This window comes from Halyomorpha halys, unplaced genomic scaffold (assembly GCF_000696795.3).
Source record: "Halyomorpha halys isolate HHAL.00 unplaced genomic scaffold, Hhal_1.1 Scaffold508.1, whole genome shotgun sequence".
NCBI lineage: Eukaryota > Metazoa > Arthropoda > Insecta > Hemiptera > Pentatomidae > Halyomorpha > Halyomorpha halys.
Window position 1 is genome coordinate 354,134 of NW_027106467.1, and position 19,894 is coordinate 374,027.

Genomic DNA, 19,894 nt, shown 5'->3' on the forward strand with positions numbered 1-19,894 from the left:
AATGGATATATGATATAATGGGCAAAGAAAGTTATATAGATGTGTACAATAAATTTAGTTAAATTAAGATTAAAGCATATGTAAAACTATTCCATATATTTCAGTAATTAAATTAATGTTTTACTTATTTTCATTATATTTAATAACTATTGGTTGCTTTGTTATACTTCCTCCTGAAGGAAAATTTTGAATGTTTATTTCTTTCTTTTTTTTTACAGTAACTGAGATGTTGGTAAACGTGTTAAACATTTGCTCAGATGATGAGCTCATGTCGGACGGAGACGATGCTCTAGAAGAAGGTACGTATTTTTCCGTTATTTTCTATTTCTAAAACAGAGCTGCTATTTCAATAAAATATTACTAATTTCATTATATATAATATTCTAAATTGTCTCAATGAAAATCAGTTCATTTTAAAAAAAAAATTATAAACCGAGAACTAAATAAAATACATCAAATGAAAAAATTAAACCATAAAAATCCATTTTCTTTGTGCAGTTTCCATGAAAAAGCATTATCCACAGTAACACTATATATATTTTTATATTATTATACTAACAGAAGTATATTTTTATATTATTAATTTATTAATCTTCATCACTTTTTCTTTCTATTTTCAATTTGCTTTAGTCACTAATTCATATGACTTTGTATCACTTTCAATTCAATGTGCTTATAAATTTTTTGTTATTATTTTATTAGTGATTTTTCACTCTTTCCAACTTTTATTCATTGAGCTCTGCTTTTTTTTTATTTTATTCAATTATGATGTGGTTATAAGAAATAAAAATTATTACTATTGTCAATAATTGCAATTTTATTTATATTAATTTTAAATATTGTTAAGAAAAGAAATATCTGTTATATAATTTTTTATTTTGATTGACAATTTGGAAAATCTCTATGAAGATATTGTAATGTTTATTAAACTCCGTCAATATATCATAAACCGATATTTCTTTTTCATAATCCTTAAAATGAAGACAGATTTTGATAATTACCAGATTTTTTTGTTATTCTCTTTGTCTCTATCATATTCCCTATTCCCTAATCTAAATTTCCAAAATCTTTCTCACTCTAACACTCTCTGACTTTGCCTGGCTCTCTCTATCTTTCTAACTTTGCGGCTGCCCATACTATGGATCCGGGGACCTATCGCACAACAGATGGTAAGAATCGAGACATCATATATAAATGTTGTCCCTTAGAGACGTCCCTTATATCTCTTACATATATATCCTGTAGTCAGAGAATGTTTATTAGCCTATCATGAAGAAACCTTTATCTTATCAATGAAAATTCCTTTATTTATACTGAACAAAAACTTTATATCACATTTTTATTTTTAGTTATTTTTTTTTAATTTGAAGTAGTTGGTTCCCAAGTTGTTGTCACTTATTTCAAAACCACAACCTTATATAATTTTTATGGTTCCCGACAATCCAATTTGCCTAAGATGCCTGCGTAGCTTGAACAAAGGTGTGTGTGTGATATACAGCGTGAGCGTGCGTTTTTTCTTTTCTTTTATTATTCACTTTATTTGTTCGTTTCATTATTTTATTGCTTTAAACTTTATTTTTATATTATTTAATCAATTTTTTTCTTTTCTTTTCTGATAGTATTTGTTGTTTTGTGTGTGTTTTATTCATTTTTGATTTTTCTTTTCTTCCGTTTATTTCATTTAATTTATATATCCCTATTGTAAGTCTAGGCCTTAGGTAGCAGTTAATGGTTTGTTATTTTTCCATGCTTTGTCTTTTTCCTTTTTTTTTTTTTTTTTTTTTCCAATTTTGTTTTCTTTTTATATTTATTTATTTTATTTTATTTTGCTTGCACAATTAATTGTTTATTTTTATCATTAATATCATTTTTAAAGTAAATCATTTATACTATATGATGACTATGTAGATTTTGACAAAACTAATAGAAATTTAAAATTACATAAAAGTAAATTAATCTAATTGTTTCCTTTTAAATTTTTCTATTTTCTCTAATGACTTTTTTAATAAAGACCACAATGCTGTTCTAGCTCATAAATGCACATAAATTGGAGTTTACTGAAAAGTTAGTTAATTCATGTTTTTTCTTTCTTCTGAAAGCTTTGTGATTAACATTTCAAATCATACAGCATTGTCGTCGAAGCCATTCAATCCCTATTATTATAGTCAGTATCAATAAATGACTTGCTCACTAGCCCCATTGTTACTAACTATTACTACTACTACTATTACTAGTATATATTTTCTACCTTTACTATTTACTATATATGTGTAATGCTGCCCCCCTTTGAATTGAATTGAACAAAGCACAATATCTGACATGCACTTTTATCCCTTTTTTTCTCTTTCTCTCTCTCTCTATTGCCATGCCTTGGCCATTCCGATCGGCTCCAGCCAAAGTTATATTAAAACCAAAAAGTGGTAAGTTTCATTCCACCTCTTTTAAGATTTTGCGTTTGTTTGATTTATCTTTTTTTTTTTTTTATTTAGTTTGTTTTATTTCTAATATTTTTATTTTTATTTTTAATGAGTGTTTTTATTTATTTTTGTTATATTTACTTTGTTTTTATTGTTATTATATTTTGGTTTTATTTTATTTTTCAATTGATTTATTATTTCAGTTCGTTTAACATTGTTTTGTGCTTCGTTTCTTTTAACTTTTTTGTTCCTGGTCCTTTGGTATCTTATTAAAAGAATCCAATAATCGAGTATAAACATTGAAAACCATATTTTACACAATGTAATGATTTTAATGTGATAAATCCAACTAATTTTAGGTAATATTTTATTTTTTATGAAGGAATATAATTTTTCATTTTTCTTATATATATTTTTTCTATAGCTGAGTTGATGATAGTTAACGAACAGCTATATCAGAAAAGATAATTTTATTTATTTTAAATAAAATTATTCTTGTTTGTTTTCGTGTCCTTTTTCAGTTACTGTTATGATAGTAATTTTTAATAATAATTTATTCACAATTATAATTAATTGACTCATAACAATAAAAACTGTTCACAACGATATGCATCCATTGTATTTAACTTTTGAATATCTTTTGATTTATTTATTTATGTTTTTACCATTTTTTTTTTTTTAAGATTGATTCCCACTTTTATTTTATTATTTTATTTAATTTTTTATTTAGAGTTGTTTCTAAATTGAAAATAAAAAAAATATGAAATAACTTCTTGGCTGGTTATCAAGGCATTGTAAAAAAAAAAAATGTAAATCCTAAAAATACTTTATTGAAATGGCTAATACATATTTGCTATTGCCAACAGAAGAGCAAATAAAAACAATACAAGTAAAATTCAAATTCTTCAATTTTGTTTATATTATTTTATTTTATTCCTTGTTTTTCTGTTTTCTCTTTTTTCGTGAGTTGTCCCCTTTTTCAATTGGTTGCCTTATATATGATTTGCTGGCATGGAGTGTTGTGTTAAGTATGTTTTTATTTTATTTTCGTTTGTTTTGTTTTATAACTTTTTATTTCATTTATTTAATTGTATTGGGTTTCAGTGTTAGCATTGTGTGTAGTTTTATTTTTATTTTAATACCTTTAATTAAAAAATCATAATTATAAGAAATGGCATATAATTTTTTTTTTTTTAATTCTGTTGTATAAATATTATAAATAGTCCACTTAGCGTAGTTGGTTTTAGTTAGTGCACAAATAATATTTCAGTATATATTATTACACTATTTGATGATGAAACTATTTGTTCTTATTATCAATCATTATTTATTTGTTATAGTTTTTGTGTTTATATTAATTTTACAAAAACATTTTAGAACCCTTTTTGTAATAAATATTATATTCCTTCAACATTGGGTTTATTTTCAGGAGTAATATTATGTAAAGTTTAAATAGATTTTTTGCATGATAAAAATCATAGGTTGTTCAAAGCCTTAGTGTGACTGTGGTTTCCTTCCTAGCTGCCAAGTCCGTAGAATGAGTAAGATTTCCTGACTGGATCACTTCTGGTGCATTCTTATGAGGATACTCAGCAGCCATATACGTAATGAGTAGATATTACTAAGTTCATAGGCCAAAACCTCGGCAGCTGCGAACAATTTGTGAGTGGGCGCATCATGATGGTGAAGAATCCAAGGATGGGTGTAGATGACCCTTCAAATGACAAAGCACACCTGCATAAAACTGATCTACGACAATTTTTATCAGTTCGGCTTGTCCTTGCAACCAGCTTTGAACTTCTTTTGTCACACGAATACCATTTCATGTTACATTGCTTCTTTTTTTATATGCCTCTTGTATCATACCAAAAATCTCTGGAGATTTTGTTCAGTTTTACACAGAGCTTTATTGAGTTTCGGATCTTAAAGTTTTCCCCTGGGGTCATTGACATGCACTCATGCCACTAGTGATCTGTTCACTCCAGTGTCTCAGAGGTAACTGCCACTGATGAGGTTGGTTAGCTGATACCCTCCACCCTTTCAATGGAACCAATCTGCACACTTTCACCTACTCAGGAAAAAAAGGTTTTGAAACTTTTCAAATACACCTTGTATTTCATTCAATCGTCCAAACTCAAGGAAATGAAAATTAATTCAAGTTACGCATAGTTGTATTTTAAAATAGTTGGGAGTAATGAGGAGTTTTGGCTAAAAGGATTTAAGTAATTTAGTTTTCAGCAGTAATATTGTTATTAAAGGTATGGGATTTAAATAAAGAGTTTATTTTTTGGACTTAAAGATTTCTTATTCTCTCAAAATCATTACCTTCACTATCCCTTAAGCTACCATCTTATTTTAATTATTGTAAAAAATAAAAGATTTCTTCATTCTTTAAGTATCAAGAAAGAATTTGTTTTACCTATGGATTTGAGCTATCGAGAGTCACCAGTATTGAATAAGTTTCATGAGAAATCAAATGTGGCTGTTCTCTGTAAACCTGTTTGGATTAGGACTATTTCAACATTTGTTGAAAAAAAAAATTCAACACTAATTATTGTGAAATTTTACCATACTCTTTTATTACTGTAATTATCTGTTAATAACCCATGATACAAACCACCAACATGTTTTTAGCCTTATTTTATTTTCTCCCTACCTTGCCTGAAGGAAAACATTAATGTTTCATATTAAAATAGTTTTCTTCTTTCATCTGGAGGAAAAATGCATTTTTGGTTTCAACATAGACTCTAGTCATCTCTGGAGTGTATTCCTCAGCGTCTTAAGTGTAGTGTAGTTCATGTTATTACTGGATATTCATCCATTTCTGTATAGCAGCAGCTGTGGCTTTCTGTCATATCCTTTGTGAAATTGTGAAATCTAGTTACTCAGAAGGACCCATGTTTTAATCATTTGAGACCGGAAATCTGAAAAGAACTTCTAGCAAGTTGCCTTATGTGATGAAGTTACCTGATTCCATTTGTCTCTTATTATTCTTTAGCATTTGCTTCAGTCTACTTCAATCCACCCATGGGGATTTCTGAAAGACTTTCTTATATTAAAATAATGCATTCAGTAGAGGAAGTTAATGCCTTGGTGAGTAACTTTACCTGAAAACTGCAAACCATAGTTCCTTTCATTTCAATGAAAAATTAAGTATTCAAACTCCTATTTATGGATACTTTCCTCAGGTAATCATTTTTTTTTTTTTTTATGTACATTTAAAAAAGATCTTAAAATTTTTTTTATATTACTCCTGACTCTAAACCTTTATATGTCCAAACCTCAATACAATAAATGCACATAAAATTATGTATAGTGTTAAATAGTCCGTGGAAAATAAATCAATTACTCTGCATGTTTTTCACTTACTTTATAATATAATAATTTATGCTTTATATTAGATTAATTAGAATAATCAATTTGTGAACTTAAATTGATCATTATAGTATATAAGATTATATTTTTATTATAGATTAATTACAAATTTATTTTGTACATATGAAGTAGATAAACTATATATTCTATTTCATTCTGGTAGTAATGTGAATTCATTTAAATTTATTGCGAGGTATATTTTCATATTTTCTTTTGCAATCATTCATCTTTCTATTTTATCATGTAGCCTTGCTTCTTTGGCAACTTTTACTTATAATTTTGTTTAAAAAAAAATACTAATAATGTCTGTTAAAATTAACTTTCAGCTTCTTTCGCATTTTAATGGTTAGCTTTTTTTTAATTTCCTTATATTGTTTTCTTTATTCATTGAGTAATCATTATCATATTTACGAGCTTAATACTAAAATACTTTTCAAAAGATAGCTGCTATTTTATCCTTCACATTAAATTAATTCTCTTTTTATTTAAGAATGGCCCTTCAATTAATAAAATATATATAATAATTACAAAAAGAAATCTAAATGAAAACAAATTTTTCACAGATTTTAATTTCTCTGTAGTACACATTAAAAAATTTACATATCAAAAGCATAGCACATTAAATATAAGAATTTTACAGACATTTTGGAAGTTTTCTTTTGGTTTATTTTATTTCCTTTCCCTTTAGAATAACATTTTCTATGTACATTAGTATTTCTTTTATTGATACTCAGTACATGCCCTAGAGCTGTGCTGGGCAAAGTTTGATTCGCAGGCCAGAATGTACTCTGAATAGAGCTTCTATTAAATTTTAAAAAGCGCAGAGTCTATTGGGCTACCAGAGGTCTTATGGCAGAAGAGCCATGACTAAAGGACGTACCGAAAACAAACCTAGAAAACAAAACAATTTTGATACTACCAGGAGACAAAACTCGATATACCATAACTTATTCAAAAGTCCTATATATTAATTTTTTATCTTTTAGTACATTTCTGAAACACCCAGAGATTGAGTGCCACAAAACATTAGTTCTCATTCTCATGTTCTTTATTTATGAGAGCGTGCAAACCCTAGTTAAGGAGTGATAATTTCACAATTTTTTCAATATTGATGAGTAAATTTGATTCAAACTACATTTTTTGGGGGAAAAAAAAAATAACAAAGTAGCAATGGCTTCCTGAATTAGAACGGATCAAGAATTTATGGCAATATGCTTTGGAGAAATATACTTTTATTGAAAACAAGATATTTTATCATTTATTTAATTAACTTTTAGGTGCCTTGTACAACATATGTTAGAGAAACCTTCTTACTGTTTACATTCTTCTAAATTTATTTATATAGAAGATTGTACTTGAGAAAGATTAGTGTTTCATATTTTAAGTTGAAAATTGAATATCTTTAAAAATCATATGCAACTTCTTGTGGGAAACCAACTGAACTTGGTTCTTATGTTTCTGCCAATCTTTGGATTTTAAATGTTGACTAAATTTACACTAATTGTAATGGTTTTAAATGTTGCTAACATTCTATGTTTGCATGTCAACTTTAAATTTCTGTCTTTAAACAAATAAATAGTATCTTTAAAATGGCTGACTATTCATTCCTCGTGTAGTTTTTTTATTTCACACATTTCGTCCTCTAGTTAAAAATCTCAATACTTCATTTTATAATTTCTACTTTTTTTCCCTGTTTTGGAATCACTTTTGGTTAACATGTCACAAAATTGAATTGAGTTTTCATAACTTTAAGTGATACATAAGTAGCTCTTATAATCTATTTTTTCTTCAGTTTATTTTAATAATAGACAAAATGAAAATTGATTGAAGGACTTATTTTAAGTAGAGCATTTTAAAAAATATTTATGAGATTAACATAAAAAATTAATGAATTGGGTATCCATATATTATATTATATATATGTTTGTATGGCATAGGTTTATATTTATTTTTTTCTGACTAAATTAAAAATCAAAACAAATTTTGAAACAATAAATCGTTCAAGAAAAAACTGAAACTTGTTTTTATTTAGATATTTTAAAGATTTATTTGCTGAGTGGTACTAATATGTATGTTTCACGTTTTTTTTTTTTTTTTTTTTTTTGTCACTTATATGATATTGTATGTATTGTGCACAATTTCAATAATTTGTTAAACATTTTGTGTTTGTTTTCTCTTTTTCATTTTGATTTACTCGGACTTGCTGGTGATCTACATCATATGCTCAATCGGAAATTGGATTTTCGCTCGGTGAGTTTGTAAGAGCCGTGGTTTTTATGTTAGCTATAGACTAGATACATCCTCATATACTTATGGAACATTATACAGGACTAATGTGTAAGAATATGGAAGAGCAAATTTGAGTGTCATTTATTAAGCCAGGTTGATTTTACCTCTGCTAACTGTTGAGGAAATCCTTTACTTCTATTGGTGTTTTTTTATATTTTTATTATATTTAAGGTCTAAAGATTTTTTTAATAGATTAAGAGTTTTTTTTTTCATTATTGATTTTTAAGTAACTATAACGATAAATGAAATAATCAACCCAAACTATTTCACATTAATTGAAATCTCTATTGAGTTTTTTTAAGCTGAGATTACTTCCTTCATTTGATATTAGATATTCACATCTGTATTACATAACTTGCATGCTAATCTTTGAGCATTTCTCTGATGTATCATAAATACTTTTATATTTACTTATTATATACGTTAATTTGTTTTTATGTTATGATAATTAAGTAGATACCTTACTCTTTTTATTAATTTATTTCATAAAACCTATGTTTCGAACAACCAGGCCATTAACTAGTTTAATCTCAAATATAACATTTAGTTTCAATTATCCTTTTAAAACTCACAGCTTCACATCAACTTTCTAAAAATTTACTCCAAATCCTAGTTTTGACCAATTTTACTATGTTTCTAAATATATTAGTATAAAGTATTATTTTTTTAGAACACTGCTTTACTCTATTAGTAAATGTTTTAAAGGTGAGATTTTTTTTTATCCCCTATCTGGTCATTTCTGATCATACAGAGGGAGGGAATTGGGGGATTTATCTAGTAACCAATATATTCTGACCAATGTGGCGGGTCAAGTTTTCATTCTTTGGTGCCATAACAAAAAAAAAGTTAACTCCCAGGCCAGATTAAAAATGGCACCATTGCGGACTCAAAGTTGCTAAGGTGGCACCTCAACAGTCTCATTTAAAAGTAAGATAAGCTTGGGCCTAACCGTCAGATTTCAGGGGTGGAGTAAGAAGTTTAGAATTCCCTGCTAATTATTTGGGGTGTTATGATCCCTCCTAGAGGAATTTCATCCCTGTTAAGGTACATCACCGCTATATATATGTTACCAGTATCTGTTATTAGTGAACAACATAAATGAAAAATGAGTAAGACACTTGGAGAGACTTCACACTGATGAATATAATTATTGTTACTTATATATTTTATATCAATTTTTTATTAAATGCATTCCTCTATTTTTTCACACTTTGCTTATCTTGAGCATAATATTCTTCAACCTTTTTAGAAAGTTAATGTGACCCTGTGAAGGTTTTAAATGAGAATTGAAACTAAATATTATATTTGAGGTTAATCTTGATAATGGCCTGATCCGCTGAAATTTCGGTTCTATGAAATAAGTTTTAGAAATTGTGTATAAATAAAGGAGGTAAAAAATTATTGTTCAAAAAGTTATTTTATTATATAATAACATCCAGTATATAATAACAACTTAAAAATATATTATGATAGCATCTCAGAACATTTTAGTGAGATAGTAAACTTTCTTACAATCAAATAAAGAAAAAGTTGTAAATTAAAATAAATTCATACAAGACAGAATCCATATACCACCCTAGTCCATCTTCAAATTTTTTTCATTTTTTCTGTTAATTATTTTGATACTAGATTATCAAGATGTTAAAGAATTTCTTCCTAAAATAGTTAAATCACGTGTGGTAGAAATTATTTTACCTTGTGATATTATCTTATACCAAAACTGTTAATTGAAAAATAAAAAATTAAATTTGAAAATTGACTTGGGCGATTTTAAAATTCTTTGCCTCATACATTAATTGTGATAAAACATTTAATCATTATCTTATTTTTTTCCTCTATAATGGCGGTTCAAACTTAAATCAGATTGGAACTTTTAATTTCATCATCTCATTTAATTGAAAACTTCTGAAAAAAATTCTCAAATATTTTATTTTAAATCTATAAAAAATTGGCTCTGATATCAGAAAAAATCTCATGCAGCTTATTGAGAAGTTGAAAACCAGAATGTGATAATCCCTTAGCCGCGATTTTAAGAAAAAGCCTTAAAACAAAACTATTGTCAAACTGCTTTAGATCAATTTTTTATTTGGATTACTATTATCAAGAGACATATTTTCAAAGTGTTAGTTTTGTTACCGAATAAGTTGGTTTATGCTCAATTTTCACTATGTGGGATATTCAAATCTGGTTTTCAATGCCTTAATTTTTCTGGATTTATATTAATTTTAATTTCAAATATTCTGAACATTCATACAAAAAATTGAGTCAACAAAACAGGTTAAGCCAAATAATTAGTTTTGGTTGATTGAAATTTGTTTTATTGAGTTTAATTAAAATGTCTTATTTGGGTTAATATTAACTCATTATTTACATATTAATGTGAAAAGCAGATTTATATTTTTATTTTTCCTCTCAGTAATGACATGTTATATTCCACTTTCATATTTATCATGCAATTTATTTCAGGTGATCTCAAATCCATAATAATGATGATCAGTAACTTCTATGATTTATAAATAAGTAATAAGTCTAAATAATTACTTTAAAAATTACATCTATTTTCTATGTTTTGAATATATATATATTTTCCAACTTTTGTAAGCATAATCGATGGTTAATCAAGCGGTTAACGATTATACTGACTTGAATTATTTTATTTCTATTGCACAAATGATGAAAATTCATTTATTTCTGATTATAAGCATGTCATTATTCAATGATTTAATGACATTTATTGGCAAATTTAGTCTCACCTTCTCATAATTATTTATTTTTTATCCACTGGCAACACTGCAATAAAGCATTAGTTGAAGCTTGAAGATCATTTACTTAACTCTTTAATATTAAATCTTTGTATTGAGCAGATCGCTTGATAATTTTATGCATGGAGCCTGATCGCTTTTGCTATACAAGAATAACTACAGAGCTCTTTCTATTTTTCTTATTTTGCAATTTAATACTTAATTTTCTAATATTTTTTTCTGAATTTTTATTAGTTTTTTTTTATTTCATTATTATATGTATTGTATCTATAGTATTAAAATTTGAATTTGATATGTATAGTTGTGAAATTTTCATCACATCGTATAATGTTTTTAATAAGATAGTTGCTCATAACAAGATATGCAAATGTCTCAACTGAACCTATAATAAATTTCTAATGAAGCATATACAAGTTCTCAGTTCAAATTTATGGTTCAAAGAAAAAGAAAATTTTATATTTTATGTATACAGGTGTATAGGTGCTTGTAAAGGAATAACTGGTCCTTTTTGTCTGGAGGTTGTCCTCTTTTACTGTCCAAAATGAGGAGTGCCAAGACATTTCTTGGGACTGCCAGGAAACTAATATTAACTGCCCCAGGTGGGAATCAAATCTGCACTATTCTAAATCCGGTCTTTTGCCCCAACATTCTTGGTGATCAGGACATAAGTTCAGATTAATAACTGGTTGATTAGAGGCCAAATAAAATTAAGAAATTTTGAGGTAATATTAATGATTTTTTCTTTAGGGTTGTGTAAATATTGCATTATTATACCGTGAAACTTCTCTTAAAGACACAATTTTACTAAGTTCCTGGCCAACAGGGTACATATTTAATCCATTATGGAACCCCTTCACTCCAAATGCAGATGCCAATTTTATTTCTCATCATCATTTTTCACTCCTCTACAACAGACACAATCATGAAATATGAATGTACAAACTCACAATTTTGTAGGCATCGGATTATATTTGTATTCAACAAAACAATGGTTGACACAATATCTCTGTAGAATAATGCTTAGATTTTTTTTTAATAGTATAAAAATTATATTATTAATTTTTTTCTTAGTTACATCTCTGCTTAAGGGACAATATGTAAACAGTTCTATTATTTCATTTTTGTATTCTTTTTATATTAACCCTGCTTAACGGAAACCTTTAAGGAACGAAATCATCTCTGTAAGTGTCTATTATTAAGAAGTTTCATTGTAAATATTGTCAATATTATTATTTTTTACTTCAAACTTTTTTTTTTCAATGGAAGTTTAGAACATTTTGGCCTTAAAAATTTGCTGTTTAAATTTAATAATCCTTTGACTGGAAGAATCTTAAGGTATTAACTTGATTTAGTGAATGATAACACTTTCTTCCTTCTTACTGTATAATAATTTATTACTTATTACATAGCAACGTTTCGGGAGATTTCCCCCATCTTCAGGCTGCTGATAACAAAACTTATCTTTAACATATAATTATTCTCCTATAAGTCTTATTAGCTAATATCTTATAAAATTATTGTCATAATGAGTAAAATTTTTTTTCTCTAATGTCCTACATTGCAGGAGAACAATTACCTTTCTGTATTACCTGCAATGTAGGACATTTGAAAAAAAAAAATTTTACTCATTATGACAATAATTTTTAAGATATTAGCTAATAAGACTTATAGGAGAATAATTATATGTTAAAGATAAGTTTTGTTATCAGCAGCCTGAAGATGGGGGAAATCTCCCGAAACGTTGCTATGTAATAAGTAATAAATTATTATACAGTAAGAAGGAAGAAAGTGTTATCATTCACTAAATCAAGTTAATTTGCTGTTTAATTTATAAAAAAATTGTTGAGGAATATAACAGGACATGATGTAAATAAGAAATATTAAACAAGCATAATCCTCTTTGTCTAGTATAATTTATCGCTATGAGGATATGAACTGTGCTAATAAATAATAACTGACGTATAATAAGTAATAATTGAAATATAATTTTCTATATACAGATGTTTGACCATAAGTTAATTTGAAGAAGATTGTCAAGATGGAAGAAACAATAGTTGGTAACATTTTTTTTTTCTTTCTTCTTGACCACACTCCTGACCATCTCCTTCAAATATAATTGTTTTCCCTTTAATGTTGATTATTAATTAAAATTGTATAAGTTCAGTTATGAGGCATTTGTAAAAGTATTTAGTAATAGACTGTTTTTTTTTTTTTTGTTTTTTTTTAATTCAGATAAATTCATAGAACATATAAAATTCAAATTGTACTTATGTATTTTGTTATTTTATATCATATATTTTTCTCATTAAGAATTTGTATTATCTATTTGTTTAGGTACAGCAGCTAATCTTCGTAAAGAAGTTATCAGAAACAAGATTCGAGCTATTGGAAAGATGGCACGAGTTTTCTCAGTTTTAAGGTATTTTTGAATTTATGATATCTTAAGGTATATTATAGTTAGTCTACGAAAACATTATTTTAAATATCCCTTTCTGTTTCATTTATTTTATCTTTTAGTTGAAATGTCATTTATTTTAGTAATTTGGTATTTGTTTCATACTCATTTGTATCTTGTAATTTTATACTTCTGGAATTTATGGTAATAATTTATGAACTTAATTTCTTCCTTTTTTTCAGGGAGGAGAGCGAAAGTGTGCTCCAATTAAAAGGGCTCACTCCAACTGGATCGCTTCCTCTTGGAGCTCTGTCAGGCGGAAAAACATCTTTGAAAAATGGTAGTTATTTATTGAGTCTCAAGAGAGTTAAGAAATTTAGCATTGTCTATTAATATTTTGTTTTCCTTTTGAATAAAAATTAAAGTTAGTGATGGTTAAGGATATTCATTCATATCTGTAAATCTTGATATTTTAATGGCATTGTTTCAAATATATTGCAAATCTTCATCATTGTGACCTATATACAAAATATGAACAATAGCTCTAGATATATGTTGGTATGATGGTAATGACAGTAGATTTAAATATTTATTCTTAGCTTCTATTGTCCAAATTTACTATTTAATTTATAGTAACAAAAGATATCCAAAAAGTTTCAACCTTCTTTATTAAATCATATTACATGTCCAACATTTCGGCCAATCAGGCCATCATCAAGGGCAATCTATTAAAATAACAGCTTTAATTATAACTTATTATTAACATTATTAATTATAATTTGCATATCTTCATTTTTGTTTCACAGCCTCACATTTATTTAGAAAACTTTGCTGGTTATTATGCCCAAGTCAAATAAATACAGTCAAAATAAACTTATAAAACAAAATCGATAAGGGAAACCATATTTCTTTACTAATAAATTCACACCCTTCTATGTTTAATTTACCTATATTTGTCACTATAACTTACAACAATAAATTCTATTTTTTAAAAACAAGAGCATTGTTTGCTAACAGGCACTGTTTATTACTATTGTTAACTTATCACAACGATATTATTTAACCTACTTCAACAACTTGGTTAGGTATATTATCATTTTATTTCACACTACATTTTGTTATTAAAAATCATATAAAATTAATTATCTAAAATTCAACTATATCCATCATAAATTTATTTTACATAAAATATCTGCTTAATGTTGTTTTAAATTTTTCACATTTGATTTAAAATTAACTGTTTGGTTAATGTTTTCTTATATATAAATGGCTTTAAGAATTTTCCTTTTAAAATTATTTTCTCTGTGTAAAATCATTGTGTTATCAAAATCAGAAATATGTTTATTTTTGGATGCATGCTGTGCCAATGTTGTTATATTTGGGTTCTTTTCCTTATTTTGTGTGTCATTACTGTGATGATACATTCTCTCACCCAATAATTGCTTGGTTTCTCCTACACATGTATATATATTATCTGGAAAATTCAAACACGGAATTTTATATATCATTCCTGATTAATGTTTGAATTCTATAATTAATTAATCATTTTTTCATTACTTTTATAATAATAATATATAACGCAATAAAAATAGCTGATTCCAGTAGCTTGAATGCAATAAAAAATATTCAATATTGCAATAAAAAATATTTAAAATATTCTTGGAAAATTTTCATCTTAAGAAATTAAAGAGAAGTGAACTTTAAGATCTCTAGAAATAAGCTAGAGGACAAAATAATAAATAAAATTAGCCAATAAAAAGTATTACAGATTTAATTAAATAAAACGAGAGTCTGAAGATATACAAAGATCTTTTATCTTTTTCGCTGTACATCTTTTTAATTTTTCATTTATGTTTATATCATTTAGTTGTGTGGATCTTTTTTTAATCCTGATGAAGCTCTGCAACGTGGGGCGAAATGTTGGCTCATAATAAATAGTTTAAAATAATAAACGACCGCACCTGGACCATATTCCTTTTAAAGATCTTTTAAAGAATCTGAAATACTCCTTTTGCTATGGGCTTAGCAACAATATTAAAAAATAAAAATTATAGTAAAATAAAGAACAAGATAGAATGAAAACATCAATTAGGATTGGTAAACTAAATTCCGTGTTTGAATTATCCATCTATATATGTAAATGCAACAAAGCAATTATTGAGTGAGGAAATGTATCAGCACAGTAATGATATAACAAGTAAGGAAAAGGACCCAAATAAAACAGCATTGGTGCAGCATGAGGTTGGGTCGCCCTACTCTTCTTGGTCGTTGTAGGACCTCTTTAATAAATTTACCTAGGATTTTACTGTCATCCATTCTTGAGACATATCTCAGTCTTTCAACCTTCATAAACCTTTCAATATTTGCGTCCTTGAAGATGTAAATTTCTATATTTTTGTTCTTTGCCAGGTATTACCTTCTTAGATTGGAAGATTCTTTCCAATATTTACTCCAAAAAATGAGTAGTCTGTTTGTATCAGCCCTATTTAATTGAATAGCCTTAAAGAATAATGAGAAAGAAAAAAAAAACCAAGGGGATTTTAAATGTTTCTTGAAAATATGTTACTCATTTTTCCTTCCACTATTCTTTGCTGCATATTTAAATTATTTTTTCATTTCATATTTTTAAATTTAAATAAAAAGAAATATGTCGAGAAAAAATAAATGCAATGGTTCCAAACATAATTCACAAATCCCCCTAAAAAACTTTCATCTGAAATGTGGTTGTATTTTGTAACCATTGGAAGAACTAGTATAACCACCACATTTTAACTAAATCGCTTTATGGCAATAAATAAAATAAAATGAACTAATCATACATATATTTAATACGGTAGTATCGATCCCTTTGTTGGCTCTTAGGAGTGATGGATTTTGACAAATGAAGTATCAAAAGAAAGGAAATTTCATTAAGAAGTGACGAATCTTAATTTTGATTCTTAAATTCTTAATGGTACTTTTATAATGTAAGTTTAAAAATAGCTGAATCTTAACTGTAAAGTGATTTTTATTACAATGATGAGGCCATGCAATGTGGGTTATGATAGCATATAGGAACTACTCAACATTATTACCATTCATTGATTACCACCAATCAACCATACATCTCTTTTATAACATCAACTGTTAGCTATTTTATGGACATCTATTTTACAGCACTACAAGGCTTTTCTCCAAATCACAAGATCACATCATTTGCGGAGGCTAAGGGCCTAGATGCTATAAACGAGCGGATGCCGCCGAGAAAAGATGCTCCACCTTCCCCAGCATCAGAAGAGAAACCTCCACCACAACAACCCCAACAGCAGACTCAGCAACAATCACAACAGGACAACTCATGAGCTAACATTAGATTTGTGAGTCCAACAAATTAATCATATGTAATGTTAATACTCATACAAATACCTTAGTTAGGTTAATTTTCAATTAATATTAAATGAGTAAATTGATCATATTTTGCATTCTTTAATCCATTAAATTAATGTGTATTATTATTGGTGTGAAAAATTACAATTTCAAATATTTATTTTTAAAAAAAATTTTAAATATGTTGAATTTACTCAAATACATATTCATATTTAATCACTTTGCTGTATTTTGATAGTTTACTGTTTATAATTTCAGACAGAGCGACAGCTGTGAGAGAGAAGGCGCACGGGTTCGTGGGATGCTCCTCGGGGTCCTCAGCGGGTCTGAGCAAGACCCCGCCATCTAGATCTGACCCCCGCGCGCCATCAACAACATTCGCAGCTCTCTAGTCAAGCCTTCAACAATGGAAGCTTTAATTAAAGCAATAGACCTATATCCTGTCTATACTACCTTACTGTCTACTACATCTACAAACATGGTTTCTTCTTTATCATGCACCCTGAGAACATATAAAATACAAAAAATATAATAATATCGCTCGGAATATTAGATAACATTTGTTTACAATTTTTATTTTTGTATATATTCAATTGTTAACACCATTGTATATATATTTATGTCAAAAGACACGTTGACTAGTTATATTAGTTTTTTCTCCTGTGAAAAAAAAAAACTTTAACTAAGAGGTTTTTGTAAATATCGTTTTGTAGTTAGCTCATCAGATTGTTTAATTTACATTTCTTTTTAAATTTAAACTACAGTGGGGATGATATCTCTCTTGCCTTCAATATCCCTCATCCAGTCTTCAAGGAAATTAATATCTATTGATTTAAACCTTTCTACAAGCAAATATATATATACTATTGTATTTATAACTATATTGTAATCTAAGGTTTTTTTCATAAAAGAAAAACTTAACAAAAACAAAAAAAAAAACAACTAAAGAGCCTTTTTAAATCCTTTTTAGATCTATAATCAAGTGTTTGTTAACTTGCAAAGCAAATCTGTGTTACTATACAAACCTAATGCTGTGCTGGTATTTTTAATTATTTGTTTGTGTATTAAGGGGAAATTTCAATGTTTAAAACTAAGTCGATGGTGCGATCAGGATCGTGTAGGTGATTTGTGAAATGAACCACCTCGTTACTAGATTATTCAACCAGATATGTATATTACTGAATATTTGAGTGTGCGGATGTACATAAACAAACACATGAATATCTGTTAAACCCTCCTCTTCCCCATTTCTCCTTGTATTTTTATATCAAAATGTTTAATTATTTAACGACTTCTTGTTTAATAAACTGATTTCTATTGAGAAAAAAAATTAAATTTATTAAAAAAAAAAATTATAAAATTTTTATACGTCCACAAAACATTCGCTTTATTTCACACTTCTTTTCAATTGTCTTGTAATATAAACTACTACTTTGAATACATTGGTCAATAGAGATGCAAGTGTCGCTGATTAACAATATTAACTTACTTACTATCTAATTTTAAAGAATTCATAAGCTGGAATGATAAGTGGAAACTTCATTTAGCACAAAAGCATTTTATAATGTATGACTTGTTTTTATAAAAATAATGGAATGGTACACAAATATTTATATATATTATAGTGGCTCCTTACTTGCACTCTCGTGTGCTCTTATCTCATTAAGAAGAATTGGTCTTTGGGACTTCAAACTCATAGCGGATATTTGTCTCGAATAATTGCCTTTTATCTCTACTTAATTCCAACTTAATCTATCTCTTTATATAATTAAATATACATTATTGTATTCTAAAAACTAGAAACCCAAACTATAAATAAGATTTTTAGTAGGTGCAAAATTATACACTTATGAAGATATATTTCATCCTTTAGAAATAACTAAATATAATGATTAATAATGTTTTTTTAAATAAGATTTGCTTTAGGTTCCCTTTCTGGCTCCATTTATATTAGGCTGGCTATTCATTTATTTTTATCATATGTATTTAATGTTTTTAAAAACTGGCCACATTTAAGAAATTAAAAAAAAAAAAAAAAAAAAATGGTTTCTGTTACACAGCTGATATTTCAATAAAATCGGAATATATCATTGAACATGTTTTTACCCATCCTTGACTTTATTTTATGATATCGTATAATTTGGAATTAACTAAGAGGAGATGGGTCGCAAAGAGCGTGTCTTTATAATAAGAGCATGGTCCATGGATCTTTATTTCATGTAGCGTCAATTGATCTTTTTTAGAAGGGACCCCATCGCCTCAGTGTAAGGAAAGAATTGTCATTATCTTTCCATAACAGTAATTTAGGGCTTATTATTCCACTTGTAAATAATTTTTTAATAAAAAAAAAATATCTCTTTATAATGGGACGTTTTAAAATATTAAACCTCAAGGTCAAAATGTAACGTCCTTATTTTCATATGTACATTAACATATGACTTCTCTGGCTGCATTATTTCGTGTGAAACATTAAAAAAAAAATGTATTGCGATTAATAAAAATTATGTAGACAGAATCTTTTTAAATAATAATTTTCTAGTTAAACTTTTAAGGATGATCGAATGCCTTTTTTAAACAAAAAATGCTATTGAGTTTTGTAGGAATTTTTTGCGTGTTTTTAAAATTTATTAATTGTGTAATTATATATAAATAAACTTAATTATTATACTTATAATTTTTTTTAATTCAAATGAATTACTTTATATACATATAAATATATATATTATACATAAAATACATTGAAATGTGATGTCAAGGCTGCAGTGGTTGTTAGCTGCCCAGCTGTTGCGCCTCTCGTGCCATATAAATTAAATTGATTATATGAATTGAAGTTGTCTTGTCCTGTCACGCATGCATTCGAATGCCTTCTCGCTTCAACCACTTACTTTTCCTTGTGTAATCATATTTTTGTATGTTTACATGAAAACGGCGCAATTTTACCAGGCTGGTAACTGTAATGATAATGTACAAATTGCATCATTTGAACTGATGCTTATTTAAATCTTGTTAGTTGAATTATTGATATATACTGTTTCTCTTATTTGTTAAAAAATTTTAATTTAAATATTTTATTGTCAAATGAATTTGTTCTATGAAAATAGTCAATTAAGCTATTGACTTATAATTTGTATGTATTTTACATTTGTTATTCAATTTAATTAAATGATTCTTTTTGTTAATTTAAATGTATATATTAAATATGGTTTAAGGTTAATTCTATGAGAATGATTTTTGGAAATATTTTCTCTTTATCTTAATAAATATTATGTATATATATATACATACATATA

At 27.1% G+C, this 19,894-nt stretch overlaps 1 protein-coding gene across 7 annotated transcripts in view; it reads left to right on the plus strand.

The window, feature by feature from the left end:
- Nucleotides 1–19,429, plus strand: part of LOC106683726 (serine/threonine-protein phosphatase 2B catalytic subunit 3) — a 222,885-nt gene extending 203,456 nt beyond the window's left edge. For 2 of the 7 annotated variants that reach the window (XM_067044823.1, XM_067044829.1), the window contains exons 10-15: nt 219–299; nt 2,394–2,420; nt 13,178–13,262; nt 13,481–13,578; nt 16,395–16,594; nt 16,863–19,429. In XM_067044823.1, coding sequence (XP_066900924.1) covers nt 219–299; nt 2,394–2,420; nt 13,178–13,262; nt 13,481–13,578; nt 16,395–16,579 — 476 coding nt within the window. In that variant the 3' untranslated portion in view covers nt 16,580–16,594; nt 16,863–19,429. The remainder of the gene's footprint in view (nt 1–218; nt 300–2,393; nt 2,421–13,177; nt 13,263–13,480; nt 13,579–16,394; nt 16,595–16,862) is intronic. The other 5 variants (XM_067044824.1, XM_067044825.1, XM_067044826.1 and 2 more) reach the window with 5 other exon arrangements.
- The last annotated feature ends 465 nt before the right edge of the window (nt 19,430–19,894 follow it).